This window comes from Trypanosoma conorhini, assembly GCF_003719485.1.
Source record: "Trypanosoma conorhini strain 025E chromosome Unknown Tco_14.4_contig_00118, whole genome shotgun sequence".
Lineage (NCBI taxonomy): Eukaryota > Euglenozoa > Kinetoplastea > Trypanosomatida > Trypanosomatidae > Trypanosoma > Trypanosoma conorhini.
The window spans coordinates 1-20,139 of record NW_021704206.1 but is presented as its reverse complement, the minus strand read 5'-3'; the positions used below and the strand labels follow the sequence as shown (position 1 = coordinate 20,139).

General features: G+C 60.6%; 9 protein-coding genes across 9 annotated transcripts, besides 21 other annotated features; all 9 read right to left on the bottom strand.

The window, feature by feature from the left end:
• Positions 1-12: 12 nt before the first annotated feature.
• Positions 13-64: a sequence feature (A-rich).
• Positions 65-715: 651 nt separating this feature from the next.
• Positions 716-809: a microsatellite.
• A 231-nt stretch (positions 810-1,040) lies between these two features.
• Positions 1,041-1,082: a microsatellite.
• A 1,017-nt stretch (positions 1,083-2,099) lies between these two features.
• Positions 2,100-2,131: a microsatellite.
• Positions 2,132-2,245: 114 nt separating this feature from the next.
• Positions 2,246-2,274: a microsatellite.
• Positions 2,275-2,757: 483 nt separating this feature from the next.
• Tco025E_02833 (uncharacterized protein) lies at positions 2,758-4,575 on the bottom strand (the record flags this gene model as incomplete). Its single annotated transcript, XM_029369756.1, has 1 exon — positions 2,758-4,575. One exon carries the CDS (start codon positions 4,573-4,575, stop codon positions 2,758-2,760), a length of 1,818 nt encoding a protein of 605 aa, XP_029230120.1.
• A 105-nt stretch (positions 4,576-4,680) lies between these two features.
• Positions 4,681-4,722: a sequence feature (A-rich).
• A 470-nt stretch (positions 4,723-5,192) lies between these two features.
• Positions 5,193-5,228: a microsatellite.
• Positions 5,229-5,325: 97 nt separating this feature from the next.
• Positions 5,326-5,366: a sequence feature (GA-rich).
• Positions 5,367-5,820: 454 nt separating this feature from the next.
• Positions 5,821-5,851: a microsatellite.
• A 121-nt stretch (positions 5,852-5,972) lies between these two features.
• On the bottom strand, positions 5,973-7,871 carry Tco025E_02832 (CCR4-NOT transcription complex subunit 3; the record flags this gene model as incomplete). Its single annotated transcript, XM_029369755.1, has 1 exon — positions 5,973-7,871. One exon carries the CDS (start codon positions 7,869-7,871, stop codon positions 5,973-5,975), a length of 1,899 nt encoding a protein of 632 aa, XP_029230119.1.
• A 114-nt stretch (positions 7,872-7,985) lies between these two features.
• Positions 7,986-8,013: a microsatellite.
• Positions 8,014-8,591: 578 nt separating this feature from the next.
• Positions 8,592-8,630: a microsatellite.
• Positions 8,631-8,650: 20 nt separating this feature from the next.
• Tco025E_02831 (Pre-mRNA-processing factor 17) lies at positions 8,651-10,072 on the bottom strand (the record flags this gene model as incomplete). Its single annotated transcript, XM_029369754.1, has 1 exon — positions 8,651-10,072. The coding sequence occupies one exon, from the start codon at positions 10,070-10,072 to the stop codon at positions 8,651-8,653; it is 1,422 nt and encodes a 473-aa protein (XP_029230118.1).
• Positions 10,073-10,404: 332 nt separating this feature from the next.
• Positions 10,405-10,431: a microsatellite.
• Positions 10,432-10,623: 192 nt separating this feature from the next.
• Positions 10,624-12,009, bottom strand: Tco025E_02830 (uncharacterized protein; the record flags this gene model as incomplete). The annotated part of the gene is made up of 1 exon (XM_029369753.1): positions 10,624-12,009. The coding sequence occupies one exon, from the start codon at positions 12,007-12,009 to the stop codon at positions 10,624-10,626; it is 1,386 nt and encodes a 461-aa protein (XP_029230117.1).
• Positions 12,010-12,093: 84 nt separating this feature from the next.
• Positions 12,094-12,123: a microsatellite.
• A 203-nt stretch (positions 12,124-12,326) lies between these two features.
• Positions 12,327-13,241, bottom strand: Tco025E_02829 (putative actin-like protein; the record flags this gene model as incomplete). The annotated part of the gene is made up of 1 exon (XM_029369752.1): positions 12,327-13,241. The coding sequence occupies one exon, from the start codon at positions 13,239-13,241 to the stop codon at positions 12,327-12,329; it is 915 nt and encodes a 304-aa protein (XP_029230116.1).
• A 46-nt stretch (positions 13,242-13,287) lies between these two features.
• Positions 13,288-13,323: a microsatellite.
• An 81-nt stretch (positions 13,324-13,404) lies between these two features.
• Positions 13,405-13,425: a microsatellite.
• Positions 13,426-13,666: 241 nt separating this feature from the next.
• Positions 13,667-13,701: a microsatellite.
• A 16-nt stretch (positions 13,702-13,717) lies between these two features.
• On the bottom strand, positions 13,718-16,225 carry Tco025E_02828 (putative ras-related GTP-binding protein; the record flags this gene model as incomplete). Its single annotated transcript, XM_029369751.1, has 1 exon — positions 13,718-16,225. The coding sequence occupies one exon, from the start codon at positions 16,223-16,225 to the stop codon at positions 13,718-13,720; it is 2,508 nt and encodes an 835-aa protein (XP_029230115.1).
• Positions 16,226-16,396: 171 nt separating this feature from the next.
• Positions 16,397-16,437: a microsatellite.
• A 127-nt stretch (positions 16,438-16,564) lies between these two features.
• Positions 16,565-16,951, bottom strand: Tco025E_02827 (uncharacterized protein; the record flags this gene model as incomplete). The annotated part of the gene is made up of 1 exon (XM_029369750.1): positions 16,565-16,951. One exon carries the CDS (start codon positions 16,949-16,951, stop codon positions 16,565-16,567), a length of 387 nt encoding a protein of 128 aa, XP_029230114.1.
• A 469-nt stretch (positions 16,952-17,420) lies between these two features.
• On the bottom strand, positions 17,421-18,923 carry Tco025E_02826 (putative DNA topoisomerase II; the record flags this gene model as incomplete). The annotated part of the gene is made up of 1 exon (XM_029369749.1): positions 17,421-18,923. The coding sequence occupies one exon, from the start codon at positions 18,921-18,923 to the stop codon at positions 17,421-17,423; it is 1,503 nt and encodes a 500-aa protein (XP_029230113.1).
• Position 18,924: 1 nt separating this feature from the next.
• Positions 18,925-18,966: a microsatellite.
• A 330-nt stretch (positions 18,967-19,296) lies between these two features.
• Positions 19,297-19,746, bottom strand: Tco025E_02825 (uncharacterized protein; the record flags this gene model as incomplete). The annotated part of the gene is made up of 1 exon (XM_029369748.1): positions 19,297-19,746. One exon carries the CDS (start codon positions 19,744-19,746, stop codon positions 19,297-19,299), a length of 450 nt encoding a protein of 149 aa, XP_029230112.1.
• Positions 19,747-19,823: 77 nt separating this feature from the next.
• Positions 19,824-19,849: a microsatellite.
• A 77-nt stretch (positions 19,850-19,926) lies between these two features.
• Positions 19,927-19,947: a microsatellite.
• Positions 19,948-20,003: 56 nt separating this feature from the next.
• Positions 20,004-20,025: a microsatellite.
• Between the last annotated feature and the right edge of the window lie 114 nt (positions 20,026-20,139).

Here is a 20,139-nt window from a genome sequence, read left to right as displayed (position 1 = left end):
ACCATCCCGCTCTTTTTTCTTTTCTTTTTTTCTTTTTTATAGCCCTCTTTTTGTTTTTGTTTTTCGCTGCCTCGGCATCCGCGTCTCGTGCTTGGCGCGGCGCCTCCCTCCCCCGCCGCCGCCCCCCAGTGCGAGGCTTCACCGCACGCGTTCCCCGCACGTTCAGCCGCCGCTCCCCGGAGGACGTCACCCGCGCCTCCCCCTTCCACCACCACGCACCCGGCGGCAGAAGTGCGGGGAACAAACCACGGCCGGCAGCAGCGGCAGAACGGCAGACGAAAAAAAACACGCAAGTGAACGCGCGCACACACACACACAAAAAGAAAGAAAGAAAACAACAACAACGAAAAAGACTTTTAAAAATTTGTTTTGGCTTCCTGTTGTTTTGTTTGCTTGCAACGCCGCCGCTGCCTCGCACGACTCGTGTCGCTGGGGGGGTGGGGGGCGTCAAGTGCGTGCCGTGCCCGGGAGGGGCGGGGGCGCAATCAAAACAAAAGCAACGCGACCTGCCAGGGCGAGTGCCGCAGCACGCGGCGGGGGGCGGAGCACAAATGACGGCGGCGGCGGCCGGCAAAGAGGCGTGGAGAACTCCCCCCCCCCCCCCCGACACACGCACGCGCGAGGGGGCAAAAGGGGGTTCCCACGAAAGCGGTGGCGTCGGGGCAGTAAAAAAAAAAAAAAAGGGCGGGGCGATGCCAGCGGCGACCACCAGCAGAAAAAAACAACAAAAAAAAAACAAAAAAAAGAAGGAAAACGCAACCAAAACAACCGAACCAAAAACAACAAAAAAAAACAACAACGAAAACAAATGACTTCGCACGCAGTGACACTCGTCAGTGGACCCAAACAACAAGAGAAGAATAAGAACAGAGCCGCAATAAAAAACATAAAGTAGCAATGAGATAACCAGCACACAAAGACAAAGAAGAAAGGGCAAAAAGAAGAGGCAAACAGCAACTATCATGGGCTTTATTTCCCTCCCATCCCATCTCCACAGACAAACAAACCATCCGGCCTCTTCCCATGCCTCCAAGCCTGGGCACACACACACACCCACACCCACAGAAACACAAACAAAAACATTTGACGTACTTCCCTCCCGTGGCGTGCCGCTTATTCCCTCGCGGCCCCTCTCTATTCCGTCCCGACCCCGATCCACCGGCGCCTTCTTTCACTCAACCTGCCGCGCAGCGAGGCGTGCGCACGGACGCAGTGATGTGCACCTATGCGGACGTTTGACATGTTTTGCAGTGTGCGAGTGTTCACATTAGTGTTTCTCTCGTTCCCAGAAAGATCTTTTTTTTCTTCTTCTCCCTTTTCGCTCTTACTCCCCCCCCCATGCTCCTCCTCCCCACGCTCCCTTGTTACTCCTTCTTTTGCTTCTTACACAAAAACAAAAAAAAAACCATCTCCCGTTGGTCGTCATGCCCGCCGCCGCAGCAGCAGCAGCATTCGTGGGCGCCGACGACCCCCGCCTGCTCACTCAGAGGCGCACGGAAGGGCCACGGCCGACCGACGCAAACGCCAGCACCAAATAAGCGCAAATAAAAAAAAGAAGAAAGAGAAATTTATACGCAACTCCATCGCTTGAGACGTGCGAGGGGCTGGGGGTCAAAACCAACGCACGAGCAGGGCGTGGAGGAGACAGAAGACACGCGGCAACACACACAAGAGAAACGACGGAAGCAGAAGCGCTTGGCTTAGCCCCCAAACAAATTAGGAACGAAATGAAGAAAGAAGAAGAAGCGGGCGTGCGTGCGTCTAGGAATGAACATGCGCGTAGGTGCGATCTTGTTTTGTGCCTGCTGTGAAACAACAAGAAACAAAAGGGAGTGATCAAAAGAGAGCGAAAAAAGAGAGGAAAAAATGGAGAAACATGGGGGGCCAACAATCGCCCCCGCTCGCACCGTTTTTTCCCCCTCTGCCAAAAGCAACAACAGCACGTTGGTGTGTACGTTCAGCCAAAGTGTGTGTGCTGCTGCCTTGTCTTTTTTTTTGGATGTCTCCTTGTTTTGCGCTCTCCCTTAGGCGAGACGCACCGCCCCCTTCTATTCTAATTTCTCTTTCCTTCGCCATTGTAGGCAGATGGATGAATGGACATATACACACACATATATATATATGTATATATCTTTGTACCCTTTCCTTGTGAGCGTCCCGTTTGTCGCGGCTTTGGGGCCCTGCTGCAGACGCACCAGTCACAAGTCATCCACCCTGCCTCACCGTTGCACGTAAAGAGAGAGAAATATATATATATATATATATATGATATATCTGCCTACCTGTCTGCATGACGTTTGCAGGTGTGCATTTGTGTGCCTTGGCGTACCCCCACCCACCCCCCGCCTCCGTTCCTCGTTGCTCTAATCACTTCATCCTGGGCGACTTGTTTCCGCTTCCCGCTTTTTTTGCTCACCTGCTTGCCGCACCTTTTTTTTTACTGCAAGTGGTGCGGAGGCGCCACGACTCTGCTTCCCTTTTGCCTTTTTTTTCTTTTGGCTTTTAACGCAGGCCTTTTTTGTCACTTACTTGTTTATGTTCTATCGCTGCTCCTTGTCCCAATAACTTTTCTCCTCTCCGCCACCGCAGAACTCTTTATTTCCCGCGCCTTCATCTTCCCTTTCCCTTCTTTTTGAGTGTGCCTTATTTCATTCCGGCGTTGCCGCTCCTCCCCTCCGGCGCCGGCACGCCGCCGGGGCCCCGAGGGGCGGCCGCCGCGGCAGGCAAAACAGGCCCCTTCACAGCTTTCCTCCGGCTTCACTGATGCATGTGCCGCGGTGGGTTGCCCCACACCTCCTGACCGGCACACAGCGGGAGCGGGCTCGGCATGTTTCCACCATTACCGCCGCCACCCACTGCATTGCCAGCGTAATAGGTGCGGTAGTGATTCGGTGTAGAATGTGGCGTGTAACGGTGCCCACCGTATGGGGAACTATAGCCATGGTACGCATAGCCCGCGGTATTGCTGGCGCCCCCATGGTATACACCGCCGCCGCCGCCGCCGGCACCGCCTTCCCAATACGCGGCGTTGCCGGGCGCCGTTGGGGGAGCTGTGCTGCCCCCGCCAGCTGCTGCCGCTGTCGTCGTCGGAGCCAGGCCACTGGCCAAATTATGGTACGCATAGCCACTATTGCGCTGACCAGCAAGCGGGTTGGGTGAGCTTTGGCGAGAGGAATCGCCCCAGTGTGGAGAATAGATGGTTGGCTGGGCCAACACAGACAGTAGCGGTGGCTGATAACTGCTTGTGGAGTGGGTGCTGCCGTGATACGGCGTGTGCGGCGTGTTCGTAATGGACCAACTGCCACCGCCGCAGCCGCTTAATGGACGGGCGTGCGGAGGCACACCAGAAGACGCAGATGTGCCCCCTGCAGCAGCGGCGGCGGCAGAAACAGCACCGCCACCTCCCTGTTGATGCCCCGTTGGTCGTTGGTATGAACCCATTGAAATGGACACATCTCGTCTGATGTGGCGAAGCATGACTGGAGTGCACATGGCGGCCCCGCCCTGTGCATTCATGGGCGTAAAGGAAAGCATAGCCGTTTGCTGGCATTCGGGCGTGCTCGGTGGCAACTCCAATCCTAGACCACGCAGCGTGGGAATGCCTATGCGAACATACTGTGGCTCCAGATTGTTGGGATCGTAGTCGTCCCAAAGGTGCAGTTGACGTCGCCAAATATTTAGGTATCGATCAAATGTACGCTTGCTACAGTCATACTCGGGACGTGGGGTCATGGGGTGCATCGGGTTACGGAACTCGCGATCGCAGCGGGATGGAACGGCTCGAAGGTAGTTGCTGTACCCCACTGTCTCCTTGCCGTACTGCACCTGGCGCTGTCGCTGCTTCAGACGCCGCGACCGCTCTGCCGTCTCTCCCAAGTTTATTTCTGACTGCGGAAGTTCCACGCCAGTGTAATTTAGGTGCTTTTCCTCCGCCTCAACAATCCGGAAGGCGGCGGGGCATCGATATACCTCGGCTCCTGTAAGAGCTCCATCGCCGCCGGATCGCCCTGTTACGTCCATACTCACCATACGCTTGTTATTTAACCCCGCACGCGCCGTGACCGTACGCGTCGATGCGGCCACAGTTACCGGGGCTGCGGCCACGCCTGATCCATTGCTGTTTAATGTGCCCTGCAGCGCCGCTGACGCCACCGCGGTCCCACTCAACCCACCAATTGGACCCACCTGGAGAACACTGCCGTCAAGGGCGGCAATCGGGGACCGCTGCGAGGAGCGACGGTGAAGCGACGAGGACACGCCTGCCGCGCTGGGGCCAGACGTCCGGGCAATGCCTATTTTGTACGCCGCCTTGACTGTGACGAGGTTGTCCATGTTCACCCCCGCATACCCCTCGAGCTCAGACTCCACCCCAAACATGGAGAGCGGCACCCCACTGTAGGGCTGGTGCGTCTTCACAATCGGCGACCGCATCTGCTGCGCCGCTGCCGCCGCTAACGCCGGCACATCGTGTGTCGGGGTGGTCGACGTGGCGAAATCCGCCTTGGGCGAGCCACGTCCGACTGATCCCCCCCACACGGGGGCCGCGCCAGCGTTGCCAACCCCACCGCCGACCATGTTGTTCCTCGAGCCCGGCCGTCTACTATTTTCTCCCGCCGGCAGAGGCAGCATCTTTGCGTACGCGGGGCACCTCTTGTTGCTGATTCCTCACAGCCGCCTGCCTTCTTTTTTTTGTTTTTGTTTTTGTTTTGTTTTTTCTTTTTGCGTGGTGGGTGGGTAGTTTGGTTGGGGGGCTTCGCCTCTCCTTGACCTCGCGGGGTTGGCTCCCGTTGCTGCTGTGGCGGTTTTACGCTTCCCGCCGCGGTGCCCCCCGCTCCCCGTTCCTTCGCACACCCTCCTCCTGACAAGGCTCAGACGGTCAGAGCAGCAAAGACGGCAGGCGATTCCTCACGCTGCTTCTCCTTCCCTCACTCGCTTTGGTAGCCGCACTTTTCCTCCTCCTAGCTGGCCCGCAGCAGCCGCACACACGCACACGGCGAAGGCGGGTGGTACCACCGGCGAGGGTCGAGGCGGGGGGGGGGAACAAAAAAAGACCGGGTGGGGCACACAAAGAGGGTGAGGTGAGACGCAGGTGCACAGCTCCACGCCTGGCCCCACGGCAATGGGTGCATGAAGCGGAGAGCACAGAAGCAGAAGAAGCAAACAAAAGCACAACAAAACGGAGCTGGCAGCATCACACACACACACACACATACATGCGCACAGACGCAGGCAAAAAGGGAAAAGAGCCACGGCCGGGTTACGGTAGAGAGCCCACGGCAAGTTCCACTAGACGCAGTGCACGCAAGAACGCCCCACATTGATCCATCTCTCTCTCTCTCTCTCTCTCCTTCCTCCCCCCTTCTCTCCATACATATCTACGGGACAGACACATCCTACAGAAGCTGGCACGAGAACAGAGACAACACACAACTAAGACAGGCACACACCCACGCCCACACTTGCTTAGAAAGAAAGAGATAATAAAGCACGGTGGGTACGCCACAATCACGACGACCAATTTATTTATTTATTATCATTCGGTTACGCGGGTGACGAGAATGAGCAATGCCGTTTCATCAATGCCACGCAACGCTCTATAACCGTCCTCATCATTGGCACATATGTTACAGCGTGCCACCTAACTCACACTCTTCTCTGCTGGTCTCTCCCCTCGTCACAGCACGGTAGTTCCACCTTTCTCACTCTCAGCCAGCCGCTGCTGGCTTCACGCGGCGGAGTGGGCCGAGCAGCGACAAGCAAGGCACAATCAAAATGCAACGGGAAAAAAGACAGGAATGAAAGAGAGCGAGGACACGTCTCTGAGTACTTGTGTCAGTGAGTGAGTGAGTGAAAGAGCGGGGAGCCGACAAGATAATAATAATTAGAAAAAAAAAACATGGGGAAAAAGTGTCAATAAAACACACAAGCAAGAAGGAAAGCATATATATTTACGGAGCCCTCCTCCCCCCCTCTCAGCGAAGCTGGTCTTCCAGGTACTGATACTCAAATGTAAAGTCCTCTTTTTCTTCTATGCGCCATGTATCCTCGTAGTTGAAAAATATGAAAGACCCACGCTCACTCCCTTCCTGGGACTCCTTCATATGACCGTTGCGTTTGAACCATGTGTTGAGCTGTGTGTGATAGCGAAACGACTGCGCCTTGATCTGCTTTGCCGCGTAGTACTGCTGATACGTATTTTGATGATAGTAAAAGATAAAAAAGAGGGTTTCCAATTCAAACTCCCGGTAGATGTCAGGTGAAGCCAACGCTGGAAGCACCTGCTGTGGGTAGTACAAAGGGCAGTCCGTCGGATTTGACGGCTCAAACGGACGCTGTCGGTCAATGTCCTGCGTGTGCGGCAGGTTCCCTAGGGACATGTCAATCAGTTGATGCATCATGGCCTTGTCATAGCTGACAGTGGCATAGCTTGAGGGGTAAGACGCAGCACTGCCTTGTTGTTTGTGTTCCGCCGTTCTTTGTGGCTGTGAAGAAGCAGGAAGTTGCTGCGCCGCTACTGCCGGGGTCGCACTGGAAGCAGCAGGCGCGGCCGCAGCTTGCTGTTCCCCTGCTTGTGACTTGATCGTAGGCGGAGGCACGGCGGCGGGCGCAGCTGCAGCCGCTGCATTTGCTGTTTTTATTGCTTCTGACGCTGTTGCTGCCGCGGTTGCGGGGGCAAGTGAGGTATTAGGCGCGGCCTGTGGCACGGTTAGGCTTGCCGGGCGGCCTTTTTCCCAGTCACCCATGCGCGAGAAGGTGCTTGTTGCCTTCGCCATGTCTGCTAAAGAGCCAGGGGCCTTGATGTCCATTGCGTCGTCGCCGAACGTGTCTGTGTTTGCCTTGTCCATCTCATCATCCAGCAACCCGGCGTTATCCTCCCACGCCTCCGGCGGGGAGTCCCGACTCGTGGCTGGCTTTGTGGCTTGCAGGGGTGAGGTGCCCCCCGCCCTGGGCGCGGTCTGTGAGGCGCGGGGTGGGCGCTTCGCCGCCTCCGCCTTGACGGCTGGGGCCGCCGCCGCCGCCGCCGCCGCCGCCGCCTTCTTCACCGCACTCTGCGACGACGCCCGCGTGTTGGTGGGGCTCGACGTCACGGACTTCTTCCGGGCTTCGTGCCCGGCGGCGGCGGCGGCGGCGTCGTCGCCCGCCTCCGCGCCACTGCCACGCGGCTTCTCGTAGCGGTTTTCCTCCAGGTCGAACCCGCTGTAGAGGGCCTCGTCGTCGTCGTCGTCGTCGTCATCGTCATCGTCGCTATTGGCTTCATTCTTCAGGAACCGCTGCACCCGCTCCTCAATTTCGGCCACCTCCTCCAGGTCGGCATCCCCGTTCGTCACCGCCTTGAGGAGCTGTTCAAGCTTTCCTAGGTGAAACTGAAGCTTCTGCAGCCGCACAGCCTCGGCGGAGACCGCGTTCTTGCCACGCCCGTGGTGCCCACGCGTATTGCGCTCCACGTCGTACTCGATAATCTCAATCTGCTTTCGTGCGTCGTCCATGCAGGCCTTCAGCCAGGCCTCGGTGTGCGCCTGCGGGGTTTTGTGCGGGGAGGCGGACAGGAGTGCCTCCTTGCTGTACGCCTTCGTCTTGGTCTCCCGCTCACACGACTTGAAGACTTCCATCTTCTCCTCGATGTTCCTTTGGTACGACTCCAGCGCCTTCGTGTCCTTCACCTCCGGGGTGGCGATCATCGCCTTGATGGAGTCGCGAAAGCGCTGCAGCTTCTTGATCTCCTTCTTGAGCTCGCCCTCAAGTCGCGCCTTCGACTGCGGGGTGTCGGCCTTGAGGAACTTGGTGTAGTGCACCTCGTAGCTGTCGATGCCGTCCTGCGTGCGCCGCAGCAGACGATCAACTTCCTGCTGCACCTTTTTACTGTTCGCCATTCTCTTTCCTACCTCTCTGCCTCTTTTTGCGTTGCCTGGTGGTTCGCTTTGTGCTGTGCCTGCGTGGTCTCTCTGTTGGCTGCTTTAGCAGAAGGACAAATTCTTCCGCGCACCTGTTGTTGTTGTTGTTGTTGTTGTTGTTTTTGCTGTTCTTTCTTGTTTTCACTGTTTCCCTTCCCGCTTGCTGCTGCTTCCGTGGCGGTCGCTTCCTCCGTTGCCGCCGACGCGCGTCTCCGGTAACGGCGTGGGGGTGCGCGTGTGTGGATGCAGGTGGCAACGCGTGTGGCCCGGGGGAAAATTTATCCTTCTACTTTAAGTAAACAAATACTTCCGTCGTACGCTTGTCGTTGCTTGTTCCTTCGTGGGGGTAAAGTTGCTTCCGCGCATGTGTGGGCGTAAAATGCGCAGGAAGCCGATCAGACAGGCAGAGGAAGACGAAGGAGGGAAGACAAGTAGGACATGTATGCGACACGGCACATGTACGCCCCTCAAAGCAGTCCCCCCGCCCTCGCCCAGCAGGCAATGGCTCAGACGGCGGGTGAGCTGCGCACTAAAGGAGGCGGCAGACATAAAAATGTGTGTATGCATGGTGCGGGTGGAGCGTGCGGGCGCGCATGTGCGAGGCAGGCAGCGAGGGGCGCGGCCAGCGCCGCCCGCCCTCCTTCCCTCAGCTCCGTCGGGTGTCAACCTCCTCGCTCGTTCCTCCTCGCCCCCACAGTCAGAGAGACACACACACACACACAGAGAGAGAGAGAGAGATGGCGGGGGGATTCTTCTCGTCAGCCCCAATTCTTTATCGTCCCATCCCACGCCGAGGTGACGACACGCGACGGCTCCGTTGGGTGCCACAGGTGGGAGGCCAGCGTTTGCGTGTGTGCGGGAAAGGAGCGCACGAGCTCCGACGTGGCCCACGACCATATGAAGAGTTTGCCGTGGATGTCGCCACTCGACAGGAATCGGCCGTCCGGGCTGAATGCGAGCTGGCACCGCGTTCCAGAGATGGTGTGGCCGCTGAACACGCGGTGCCGCAGCAGCTTCACCTGCCCCCCGCCGCTGTCGGCGAAGACGAGTGCCTGGTTGTTCAGCGACTGGGCCACCAGCATGTCCTCCGTCGGGTGGTGGACGACGTGCGTGATGGCGTGCATGGAGACATCCGCGATTTGTTTGATTTGCACCGGGACGCGGAAGTCCCACGTGCGCAGCGTCTTGTCCTCCGCCGTCGTCAGCAGCTTCCTCCCCCCGCTCAGCAGGCTGAGGTTGAAGATGGTGCCCATGTGCCCCGTGTACTCCCGCTGGTACTTCTGGGCGCTCGCCCGCACGTCGTAGAGCACAATCTTGCGGTCCAGCGCGGCGAGGATGAGGGCGGCGGTGTCGAACGGGTGATGCAGGTGCTGCACACACGGCAGCCCCTCCGCGTTTGTCAGGACGTCGCGGCAGACCCCGCGCTCGACGTCCCAGAGCGCCACGGTGCCATCCACGGAGCCGGTGGACATGACGGCGGCGTCCGGCGTGACCTCCAGCGACTTCACCGGCTGGGTGTGGGCCACAAACGTCGCGATGCACCTCCGCGACGCCATCGCCTCGTAGAGGCGCACCTCGCCCTTTAGGTCCGCCGCGAACAACAAATGCCCCACAGGGGGCACCCACTGCAGCTGCTGAATACCGGCGGCGTGCTTGCCCCAGCCTCCCTTCATCTGCCGCGGCGGCCGGCACTCCTGCTCACGCGACTCCAGCGCGGCGAGCAGCGAGGGCGGCGGCTGCAGAAACGATCGCCCCAAGTAGTCGGTGCGCACAAACGACGGGTCAAACTGCACGTGCGGGGTGAAGGAGGAGGACAGGGACGACGCCTTCTCGTCCTTGTCCTTGCTCTGCCGCTCCGCAGCGGTGGCTTGGCGCGAGTCGGGAGGAAGACTTCGCGGCCGCTTCTGCGCCGCCCTGTCCTCTTCCCGTTGCTGCTGCTTTTCCGGCGTCGCTGCGGCCCCGTCATCCACCGCCAGCTGCGCCGGAGGGGGCGGGTACGCGCGCATAACGTCCTCCGGTGTGGCCGCCAGGTGCAGTAGGAGGCCGCTGCCGTCGCCGCCGTCGTCGTCGTCAGCTTCCGGCAGGGGCGGGGGCGTGTTGCCCGCTGCCACGTCTCCCAGCTGACGCGCCACACGCTGCAGGACATCGGCCCTGACGGGTGGGGCGGGGTCGTAGTACATGGCCTGTTTGCATGTGTGCAAGAAGCAGAGACAACACATGAGAAGCAAAGCGGAAAGTGTAAACGCACGGAGGCAAAGGGACAGTGGACGAGGTAGACCGTCCCGGCATATTCCCCAGAGTCAAGCGCATTGTGCGCCTCTCCCCCTTCACGCTCGCGCCCCTTTTCCTTCTCTGTCTTTGTTTTTCCTCCCTCTTTCTCTGTGCGGTGGAGCGTGCACGTAGGTGGCCATGCGTGTATTACACAGAAGCGTGCCGTCAGAGGGGCGCACGCTCACAGACACACACACAAATGCTGCGACGCTCACATGCCGCGTGGGCCCCCCAGGGGAACCAACAACAACAACAACAACAACAACAATAAAATCAATGTGGAAACACGATAGAGACAAACTCAATTAGCTTTGCTCCGAGTCTGTCTCGCTGTTGCCTCTTCCCTGTTTCTTAAATTCCTTTTCCCCCATGTGCCCTTTTCGGCCTCTTCGTCCAGGTCCTGCCGTGACGCCGTCACGCTCCATCAGGCGTTGGGAGCGCGGTCCTGATGGAACCTGCTTCACAGCTTGATCTCCGTCTTCTTGTGCGTCTGCGAGCGGTCAATGAGGAAGTCGTACCAGTTCTCCTCCGGTTTCGTATCTAGCGGGCGAAGCAGCGGCAGAAGAACCTCGCGGCCCACGTGACAGTTCTCGCAGGTGTAGAGCAGCTGCTTGATGCCATCCTCGTCCTTGGTTGGCAGCTTCTGCACCTCCTTCGTCAGGGAGCAGGTGTAGTAGTGGCAGTCCATGCACTGCAGGCACCTGTTGCTCTGGTGCAGGTCTCGCGAGGTGAGCACCACCCGGCAACCGTCCTTGCAGTGTGGACACTTCCACACGCGGTAAAAGGCACAGCCATTGACGTGCTCCAGGTACTGCCCGTGCGTCATCACATCCTGCATCGTCTTGTCATCCCGCACGCGGGACATCAGACCGTGGCAGTTGGGGCAGAGCGTGTCCAGCAGCTGGTTCACCAGCGCCACGCCGCAGAAGAGAAAGAAGAGGGATCCCCACAGAAGGTAGGGAACTATGTAGAGGCCATACGAGAGGGTCTTGCCAGCGAAACGGACCTTGTTGCGGGTGGGCATGGCAAGTAGGCCGCGCTGCCACAATGGCCGCATTTCCTGAGCCTGTCGTGCAATGGCGTAGACGAGCTGCACCGTCGCGTAGCTTGGCTTCCCCTCCTGCACGAGCGGTTGAAATATTTCCCGCACCGCGGGCTCAAGAAACTGCTTGTCAAAGTACTCCTCAATGGCAGGGCTCGCGACGAGGTGCACGCTCGCCTCGTGCTGGGCAATAAGCAGCAGCAGCCCGTTCCCCGCGGGCTCGCCTATGCCCCAGTCGAACATGATGGAGTTGGCGAAGGCCTTCACGGTGGTGTAGCCGACGGTCGGCACCAGCACCACGTACATGTCGACCTCGCAGAGCGCCTGCATCTTGTCGATCGTCTGCTCAATCTCCATGCGGTGCTCCGAGGTCAAGAGGCCGCAGAGGTCCGACACCCGCTTCTTGGCGTACTTCGGCACCAGCTCCCAGGGCCGGTCGGTCTTGCGGTAGTGGATCTCGTCGAAGGTCTGGATCTTCTCAAAGGAGGCGACGATCTCCTTGTTGCTGCGCCGCCGGCCGGCCTTGATGTCCGCCGCCAGGTCGCGGCTCTGCCCGAGTTTGGCGAGCGAGGAGAGAAGCTCCACGCCGGCGCCGCGCCGCGCCACAAGCAGCGCGGACGCAACCAGCGGCGCGCCACGGGGGCGGCCCGCGAGGGACACAAGACCCGCACCGGCGCCACTAAAAGCACGAGGACGACTAACGCTGCACCGCGGGCGAAGAGTACATCGGGTGCAGCCGATACAGGCGCAGGCCTGTGGGGCGCTCGCGGCACCGGCACGGACGCCCAACCACGCCCGCCGCATAATTTCCCCCGCGAGAAGCGGAAGCTACAATGTATCCTTCAAACCCGGCACACAACCCCAATCATTGGCGACAAGGATGTAGCGGAGGAAAGAGAGAGAGAGAGAGAGAGCGAGGACGGTATATATATATTATAGGGAGGGGGAAGGCCAAGAAACGGGGTGCGGCACAAGAGGCAACAAGGAGCGATACGCCCTCTCAATCATCTCCCCCTTTCATTATTTTTTTTCCCCGCCTGGAAAAACGCACACGGCGCCTCATTACCGAATCGACCCTGCCGCAGGTGGGGGGAGGGGGAGTTTGGTCCGTCACGTCCACGTCATCCGCCGCCGCCGCCGCCGCCATAGTGCGGGAGCGCCAACTCTTCTGCGTGAGGCGACTGCCGCTCCATCGCCTGCACCTCAAGCTCCACGCGGCACAGCTCACGGTTGGTCCGGGCAACCACCTGCCGGTAGAGGCTCAGTACACGCTGCAGCCGGGACTGCAGGCGCCGTGCACGCTCCCCGTTGCGCCGACAAAGCGAATGCAGTTCGGCAGGATCCGCCGCCTCCGCCGTTGTCCTGGCATTGCCGTCACCATTATTCCCCTGCATGTCTTCGCTGTTCCCATCGCCGTTGTACGCAGTGGCGCGAAAAATGCTGCCGCACGCGTCCGCTATTCTCTCAAACTGCTGGTGCAGGCGCTCGTGTGTGTGTGAGGCCCGCTTCCGCAGCTCGCAGAAGTCCTCCTTGTGGCAACGGAGCTGTTGGTGCAGCCAGACGATCCGGCGAACCGCCTCCTCCTGCGCCGCCACTCCACCGCCGCCGCGGCTGTCATGTTTGGAGCCATCGGCAACTGTGCGGCGGCCGAGCTCCGCGTCCGCGCCGTAGCCGTCACGGCGCAGGTGTGAGGAGGCGGCGGCAGCACCCACGTCGACGAGAAGGAACTCCTGCCGCAGCAGCCGCATGGAGGCGTCTACGTTGCGCATCGTTTCCTGCAACTCCTTCCGCTCGCTCAGCTGCGCCCGCAGGGCGTCCACGCGCTGCCTCACCCGCAGCGGCGGCCACGAGAGGAGGGGGCAGGGCTGCAAGGAGACCTGCGGCTCCGCCGCCGCCGCCGCCGCATGCAACGCCTCCGCCTCGCCGTAAAGATGCCGCTGTTGAACGTACGCCTCCGCCTCCACAAGCAGCAGCGCCAGCCGCTGCGAGAGGCGATCCATCACGTCCCGGTAACACGCGGTGCCGGCGCTCAACATTTATCCCGCATGTATATACTCCCTTGCAAACGTCTCTCTCTCTCTCTGTGTGTGTGTGTGTGTGTGTGTGTGTGTGTGTGTGCGTGGTAGCCCCCACAAACCGCCACCCTCGCCCTCTACGCCTTGTACGCACGAGCAGCAGAGACCGCTCAGAGCGAAGTGAGGCGGCGGCGGCGGCGGCGGCAACAACAATGAAAGAGCAAAGGAACAACAACTTGCCATAGCCGTGCAGTTTTAATAATAGTAGTAATAGTATGTATTGCTTTCCACCGCTTAGTCTACTCCTTCGCGGAGGCGGCTACTCTCATTGAGTGTACACCCCTGCTGAGCCCAACCCACTTGCTCAGCCGAGAGAGACTTCTAAATAACTGACAGGAGGAGGGTGACGGCACTCGCCTCCCCCGACACACAGAGAGAGGCACAGTTATATATAGTTGTATATATATATATATGTCTACATGTGTAACAAAGCAAATCTAACACTCGCAATCGCCACACTTAAACGGCTTCCCATGCACTTTTAAATCCTTCACGCGAAAGCCTGACGCAGCCACACCACCAAACACGCAACGCACCTTGTCAATGGGAAGCAAACGAGCATTGCCGAGGACATTCATCGTTTGCACGCCACGCACGTCCTGTAGTTCGCCGCTGCCGACGGATAAAAAGTCCGCTCCGTGGGCATGCTTCACCTCTACTTCGTACGACGTCGGGCCTGTACCGTCCCCCGGGGTCCTCACCGTGAGGCAATCGAGACTAATAGGCTCGGGAAACTCAAAAACCACCACGTTGTCGCTAGCCTTGCATAGTGGGCTGCCACATTTCGCCCGCGCCGCATCCGTTTTTACACCCCCGCCAGACGCCCGCTTGCGCTCCCCGCCTTTTTTGCCCTGCCACCCCCATGGAGACGCTGACCGGGGGCGACCACGTCGTTGCCGCGGCGTCCCCTCTGCAGCGCGCGCCGTGGTCCTCGCGTGGCTGCAGCTGCTGCAGCTGCTGCTTCCGTTGCTGTCGTGGCGACGGCTTAAGGCGGCGCGAACCGCGGTTCGAAGTCTCGGACTGACCGCGCATGTAGAAGAGGGCGTGGGAGGCCTCGCCAACATCCGTGAGCACTCGCTCCCCTCCTCGCTGCCGCCGTTCACACGGCCCCTCCGCTGCCCAGCGGCAGTACCGCCGGTACAGCTATTTGTGCGACTGCTGCCGCCGCGGCCGCGCAGCTTCTGCGCCGAGCTTTGCCCCCGCATCATCGCCGCGCGTGTCGTGTGAAACGCACGCCCTGACGCACCATGAACTCCATTGGCAGTCGCAGCAGCTGCGGCAGTACTGGCGGCAACGGCACCTTGCGGCACGTACACCACCGCCTCACGGCTCGGAAATAGCACCTTTGGAAACGCCACGAAGCGCACCTGCTGTGTCGTGTCGGCAGCGAGGCTCAGCGGCCCTGTGTAGAGCGGCGAGGCGGGCGTCGGCGTCGTTCCGTCCAGCGTGTAGCGGTAGTCTACCGTTGGGTGCGGGGACGCGAGACAGACGGTGCTGTCGTGTGGGGAGTAGACAATCCGCGGCGTGTCCAGCACGGCCGGCACCTCGTACGTGACGGTGGGGGAAGCAAACTCACCGGCAGCAAAGGCGGCGAGGCAAATCACAGGCGGCGGCGGCAGACAGCTGCGCCACGACCCCCACGGGGCGTCCGGCGACGATGCCACGTCCAGTGCGATGGGGTGCACGTAGAGCGCCGAGGCCTTCGTGGGCTGCGTGCCGTCCAGCGTGTAGCGAACCTCGCGCTGCGCGAGGGTCGCGTCATCCGGGGCCGCCACCACCACGAAACGCCGCCAGACGGCGTCAAAGTAGCCACTGGGCGGCCGTAGCGTGCTCGGCACCGCAACCTCCAACACGGTGCTCGCGTAGGCGCAGCGGGCCATGCCGCAGATGCGGAGCACAGTTCCGGGCCGTTTGCGGTACGGCCGCAGATCAACGACACCGTCGTGCGGAACCCGCACGGGTGACGTGTGCCGGCGCGGATCTGCTCCGTCAACTGCCATGAAATACGTGATGCCTGGCGTCGCGTGCAGTCGGAGCTGCATCGCCTGCAAATCCATCGTTCCCTCCGGCCTTGGAACCTTCAAGTGGCATCGCAACATCTGCTGCTTCGCCGCGGCAAGGAACGACACGGCCGCCGCCCCCGCCTCCGCCGCGAGGGAGCGCTGGAGGGCGTGTGCCACCTGCACGCACTGCGTCACGAGGGAGCGGGCGTGGTGGAGGTTGTCTGAGTGAATCTCCACATACTTGCGCGCCCCCAGCGCCTGCGCCAGCTGTACCGCCTCGGCGTGCGCGACGGGGCGGGCGTGTCCCTCCGCGGGCAACTCCCCTGCCTCCACGACGAGCCCCACGACGACGACAGGCGTGGCGGGCCACACGGCGGCGTGGCGGGTGTCGGCGAGGTCCTGCGCGAGCAGCGCAAAGGCCCGCCCCACCTCCTCCCGCCCCCACCGCCGCCGCAGGGCGTCAAAGGAGGCGCGCGCGCTCACGCTGAAGCACAGCAGAACGACGTCGCTGGCGAGGCACAACTCGCCGCGGAGGGAGGCGGTCACGTCCGCCACGCCCGGCACGAGCAGCTCCATCCGCGGAGAGGCAGCGCTACTGCCGCCGCCGCCGTCGTCGTCAGCGGCGCCGAGGCCGAGCAGCAGCGGCTCGTGGCGGGAAACGCCCCCACCGCCGCGCAGCAGCAGAGCCGCCAGCCCCAGTTTGGCGTCCGTCTCGTCGCCGAGGAGCAGCAGACGCAGTGAGTGGCATGCGGGCCCGGAGTCGTCGCCCGCGCCGGCGTCGGTGCACGCCGGACGTTCCCTGCCGGCGAGGTACGCGCGACGCTGCCGGTGCAGGTGCAGCGCAATCACGTCCGCGGGCGAGAGGTGCATCGCAGCCCCGTCCTGCCGCACAAAGCGGTCGAGCTCCGCGAGCGTCATGTCGCTCAGGTGGTGAAGCGCCATGGCCGCCGCCGCGACGCCGCCCTGCTCGTCTACGCCGCACAAAACCAAAGCGGTGCGGGAAGAACAAAAAAAAGCAAAACAGCAATGAGGGCAACCACGCACACATAACACAATTCCAACGCCGCGTAACACAACAAGGGGAAAACGCAAACGAAAAACACGCACTCAACAAGAGAGAGAGAGAAAAAAAAAAGAGAGAGAGACCACAGAGACATATATATATATATATTGCCTTCGCCACTTCCTCCGCCGTCCGGCGCCATTCACCGCCGCCTTCGGCGCTTTCGCTGGGTCGTTGCTGCTTATCCGTGTCCCCGCATGCCGCGTGCAAGGGGGGGGTCAGTACTCAAACGCGTCCTCCGCCTCGGAGGCGTCAAACGAGAGTGCGTACGCGGTGGCTCCCAGCAGCGCCTCGGAGACTAAAGAGAGCAGAAACGCCCCGAAGCTGATGGCGCCGACGTGGTACAACACACACCCCATCGCTGGCCCGCTCACGACGAGGGCGCCGCCGAGGAAGAGACCGAGGCCGTCCAACAGGGCCTCCTCGGAGACACTCTGCTGTCGTCGGCCACACAGCAGAAACGGCAGCGGGGCGACAAGGGAAAGCATGAGCGGCAGCAGCGGCCACGCGTTGCTGTCGACGACCACCGTGCACGCGAGGATGGCGAAAAGAAACGCCACCACCAGTAGGCAGGCGGCAAGCACCAACACCCGCAGCGACGCCATTTCCCTGCTAATGCAAATCAACTCAAACGCTCAAAGTGTGCCTCTCTCTCTGTGTGTGTGTGTGTGGGCGGTTTCTTTATGTTTCGTTCCCTCCCTCCCCCCTTTCCCGCCTCTGCCGCTTTCCCTTTGCAGTGCACAAAAGCTTTTGTTGGGGCGCGTCCACTGCACTGTCTAACGGTGCAATGACCGCACTCCGGGAGGTGCTCACTGATGCGGTGCGGCAACAAACAAATGTCAAAACAAGGGGGAACAAAAAAAAATAAACAAACGAACCGATGCCGCAAAAAACATCCGGCGGCAGGGCCATCGGCCCTGCCACATCGCGGACGACGCGCGAGAGTCGCGGATTGATAATAGCGGCAAGGAACGTGACGTACAGCGGCGCATGAGAAATGCGACCCGCATCGACGCAACGCGGGGGGAGAAGCAAAAAAAAAAAAAGTGGCAGAAAATAGACGCAAAACATCAATTACCCGACGTCGTCTCGAAAGCGCCGCTCGAGGTGTTTGCGGAAGAACGCCGGGTTCAGCGGTTCCCCCGTCGCCTGGGTGAGAAGCTCCTCGGTTGTGAAGGTGGAGCCGTGCTGCCATATTTTCTCCCGCTGCTTCTCGAGAATGGGGCCGAGCTCGCCCTTGCGGATGCAGTCGTCCACCACGTCTTCCCCGAGCTCGCGCCGGATGGAGGCCATCAGCTGCGCCGCCACCATCGCCCCCAGCGCGTAGGTTGGGAAGTACCCCATGCACCCAATCGACCAGTGAATGTCCTGCAGGCACCCCTCCCGGTCGTTGCCGAGCGTTTCAACCCCCAAGTACGACTTCATCTTCTCGTTCCACGCGGCGGGGACATCCTCAGCGCGCAGCTTTCCCTCAATCAGGCCGCGCTCAATCTCGTAGCGGAGGATAATGTGCATGGTGTAGCACATCTCATCCGAACGGAGACGAATTAAGTCGGGCCTCACACGCCGCATGTGCCTCATCATGTTCTCCAGCGCAAAGGCCGGCTGGTCGCCAAACAGCTCCTTCAGCTTCGGCAGAATAAACTCCAAGAAGGGACGCGAGCGGCCGATCATACGCTCTGAAAAGAGGGATTGTCCCTCATGCACGCCGAGAGAACGAGCGGTGGCAATGGGCTGAGTCGCCATCTCCTTGGGGCCGCAGTTTTGCTCATACTTTGCGTGCCCAGTCTCGTGTACCAGCGCCATGAGGCCCTCCTCAAACTGCGACTCGTTGTACCGCGTGGTGACCCGCACATCCTCCTTTACGTTCCCGCAGAACGGGTGGGTGCTGATGTCCTGGCGACCGGCGTCAAGGTCAAACTTCCACACTTTCATGCAGTAGCGACTGAGCTCGCGCTGAGCCTCGAGGGGGAACGGACCGACAGGCTCCAGCACCTCCGCCTTCTGCTTCTCCTGCACCTCACGAATCAGTGCGGGGAGCCACGACTTCACGTCGTTAAATATATCATCCAGTCGCTGGAGGGGCATGCCAGGCTCGAAGAGGTGGAAGAGCGCCTCATACGGTTGCTTCCCAGAGCTCCCGGCCAGGGCAGCGCCGGTCTCCTGAAACAGCGTCACCAGCTCCTTGAATACAGGCAGCCACTGACTGTAGTCGTTCGCCTCGCGGCTCTTCCGCCAAATCTGCTGGGCTTTGGTCGTTAGCTCCGACTTCTTCTTGACAAGGGCCTCTGGAAGAAGGTTTTCTCGCTCCCACTGAAGACGCATCTCGCGAAGGTTTGCCCGCTGCAGCGATTCCAGCCCTTGCTGGGCTTTTTCTGCTTCCTGAAGCAGGGCGCCCGTCGCGGGGTCGGTGAGGAGTCCGTGAATGTGAAGCTCGAGCTCCGCAACGGCCGCCCCACGAGCTGCAGCGCCGCGCGGCGGCATCAGCACTTGTGTGTCCCAAAACGCCAAGGAACTCAAGTGACGAAAACGATAAATCTTCGTGAAGATCCTTTCCAGGTTCTTGTACGCCTCCATGGTGTCTGCGTGCGTGTGGATGTGTGGATGTGTGTGTGTGTGTACACAAGCGTGCCTGCGAGGAATACGGCTTGTGGACCTTCTCAATTTGCCTCTTCGCTCTTTCTTACGCTTGGGTAAGCGCCCTTCTCGCATGTGCAGTTGCCACAGTAGCGGTGATAAAAGGAGGAGCACACTTCACAGACAGGGACACAGGAGGGGGGAACCCACGCAGGAACGGGAACAGCGACTGAGCGACACACCGTGCCCAGCCGCCACGACGCAAGCGACGACATTTGCCTTTCTCTTCTTCTCCCCTCTCCTCCCATCCACGCACGCCGCCCACTCCCTCTTTTTCCCGCCCTCGCCGTGGAGCACCACCGCCGCCGGGCAGTTAATTATGCCCTGTGGCAAGCGCCATCGCGTCGTCCCTGACTTTCCGCACAAAGGCCGTGCGTTCGGCCGCGTTCCCCAGCCGCTTCGCCGTTTTGGTCAGACTGATGCACAGCAGCAGTGGCCGCTGCTCTCCCTCGGCGCGAATGCCGTGGGCAACGACGCCGGCGACGACGTTCGTGAGGGGGTGGTCCCGCATCCCCAGCAGGCACTCGCACGGCGTGGCGGGCAGCGCGTTGGGGTTCTCCCAGTTGGCGCTCAGCCCCACTTCGCGCGGGTCGTGGCGCAGCACCACCCCGGGCACGCAACTGTCGTCCTCCGTGACGAGAACCCAGACGCAGTCGGAGAAGCACTGCAGCGAGACGTGCACGCGGGACGCCGCGGCGCCGCCGCCGTGGGTGAAGGAGCGCTGGCGGAACGCCACCAGCGGCCCACCCTCCGTGCGCAGCATGGGCCGCAGCTGCGAGGAACCCCACAACGCGACAAGCAGCAACGCAGCGCCGATACGGCGGGACCCACTTGCTTCGCAGGAGGGGGAGGAGGAGGAGGGGAGGGTACACGGAACTCCGAGAAAAAAAAAGAGAAGAGAACAACGACAACAAGCGACAAGCCCACCTGCGCAGACACACGCGAGGAGAGAGAGAGAGAGAGAAAAGGGTAGGGGGGTAGGGGTAACACACACACACACACCGTGAGCATACCTAAAGGTATATATATATATATAATAAATGTGTGTGCGAGGGAGAGAGAGTGGGGCGCGACGCAATGCGGGCTCGCCGCAGGAGACGACGCTGACAGCGCCACGCCGAAGGGAGTAGGGTGAACGGGAGGGTCGTGCGACGAC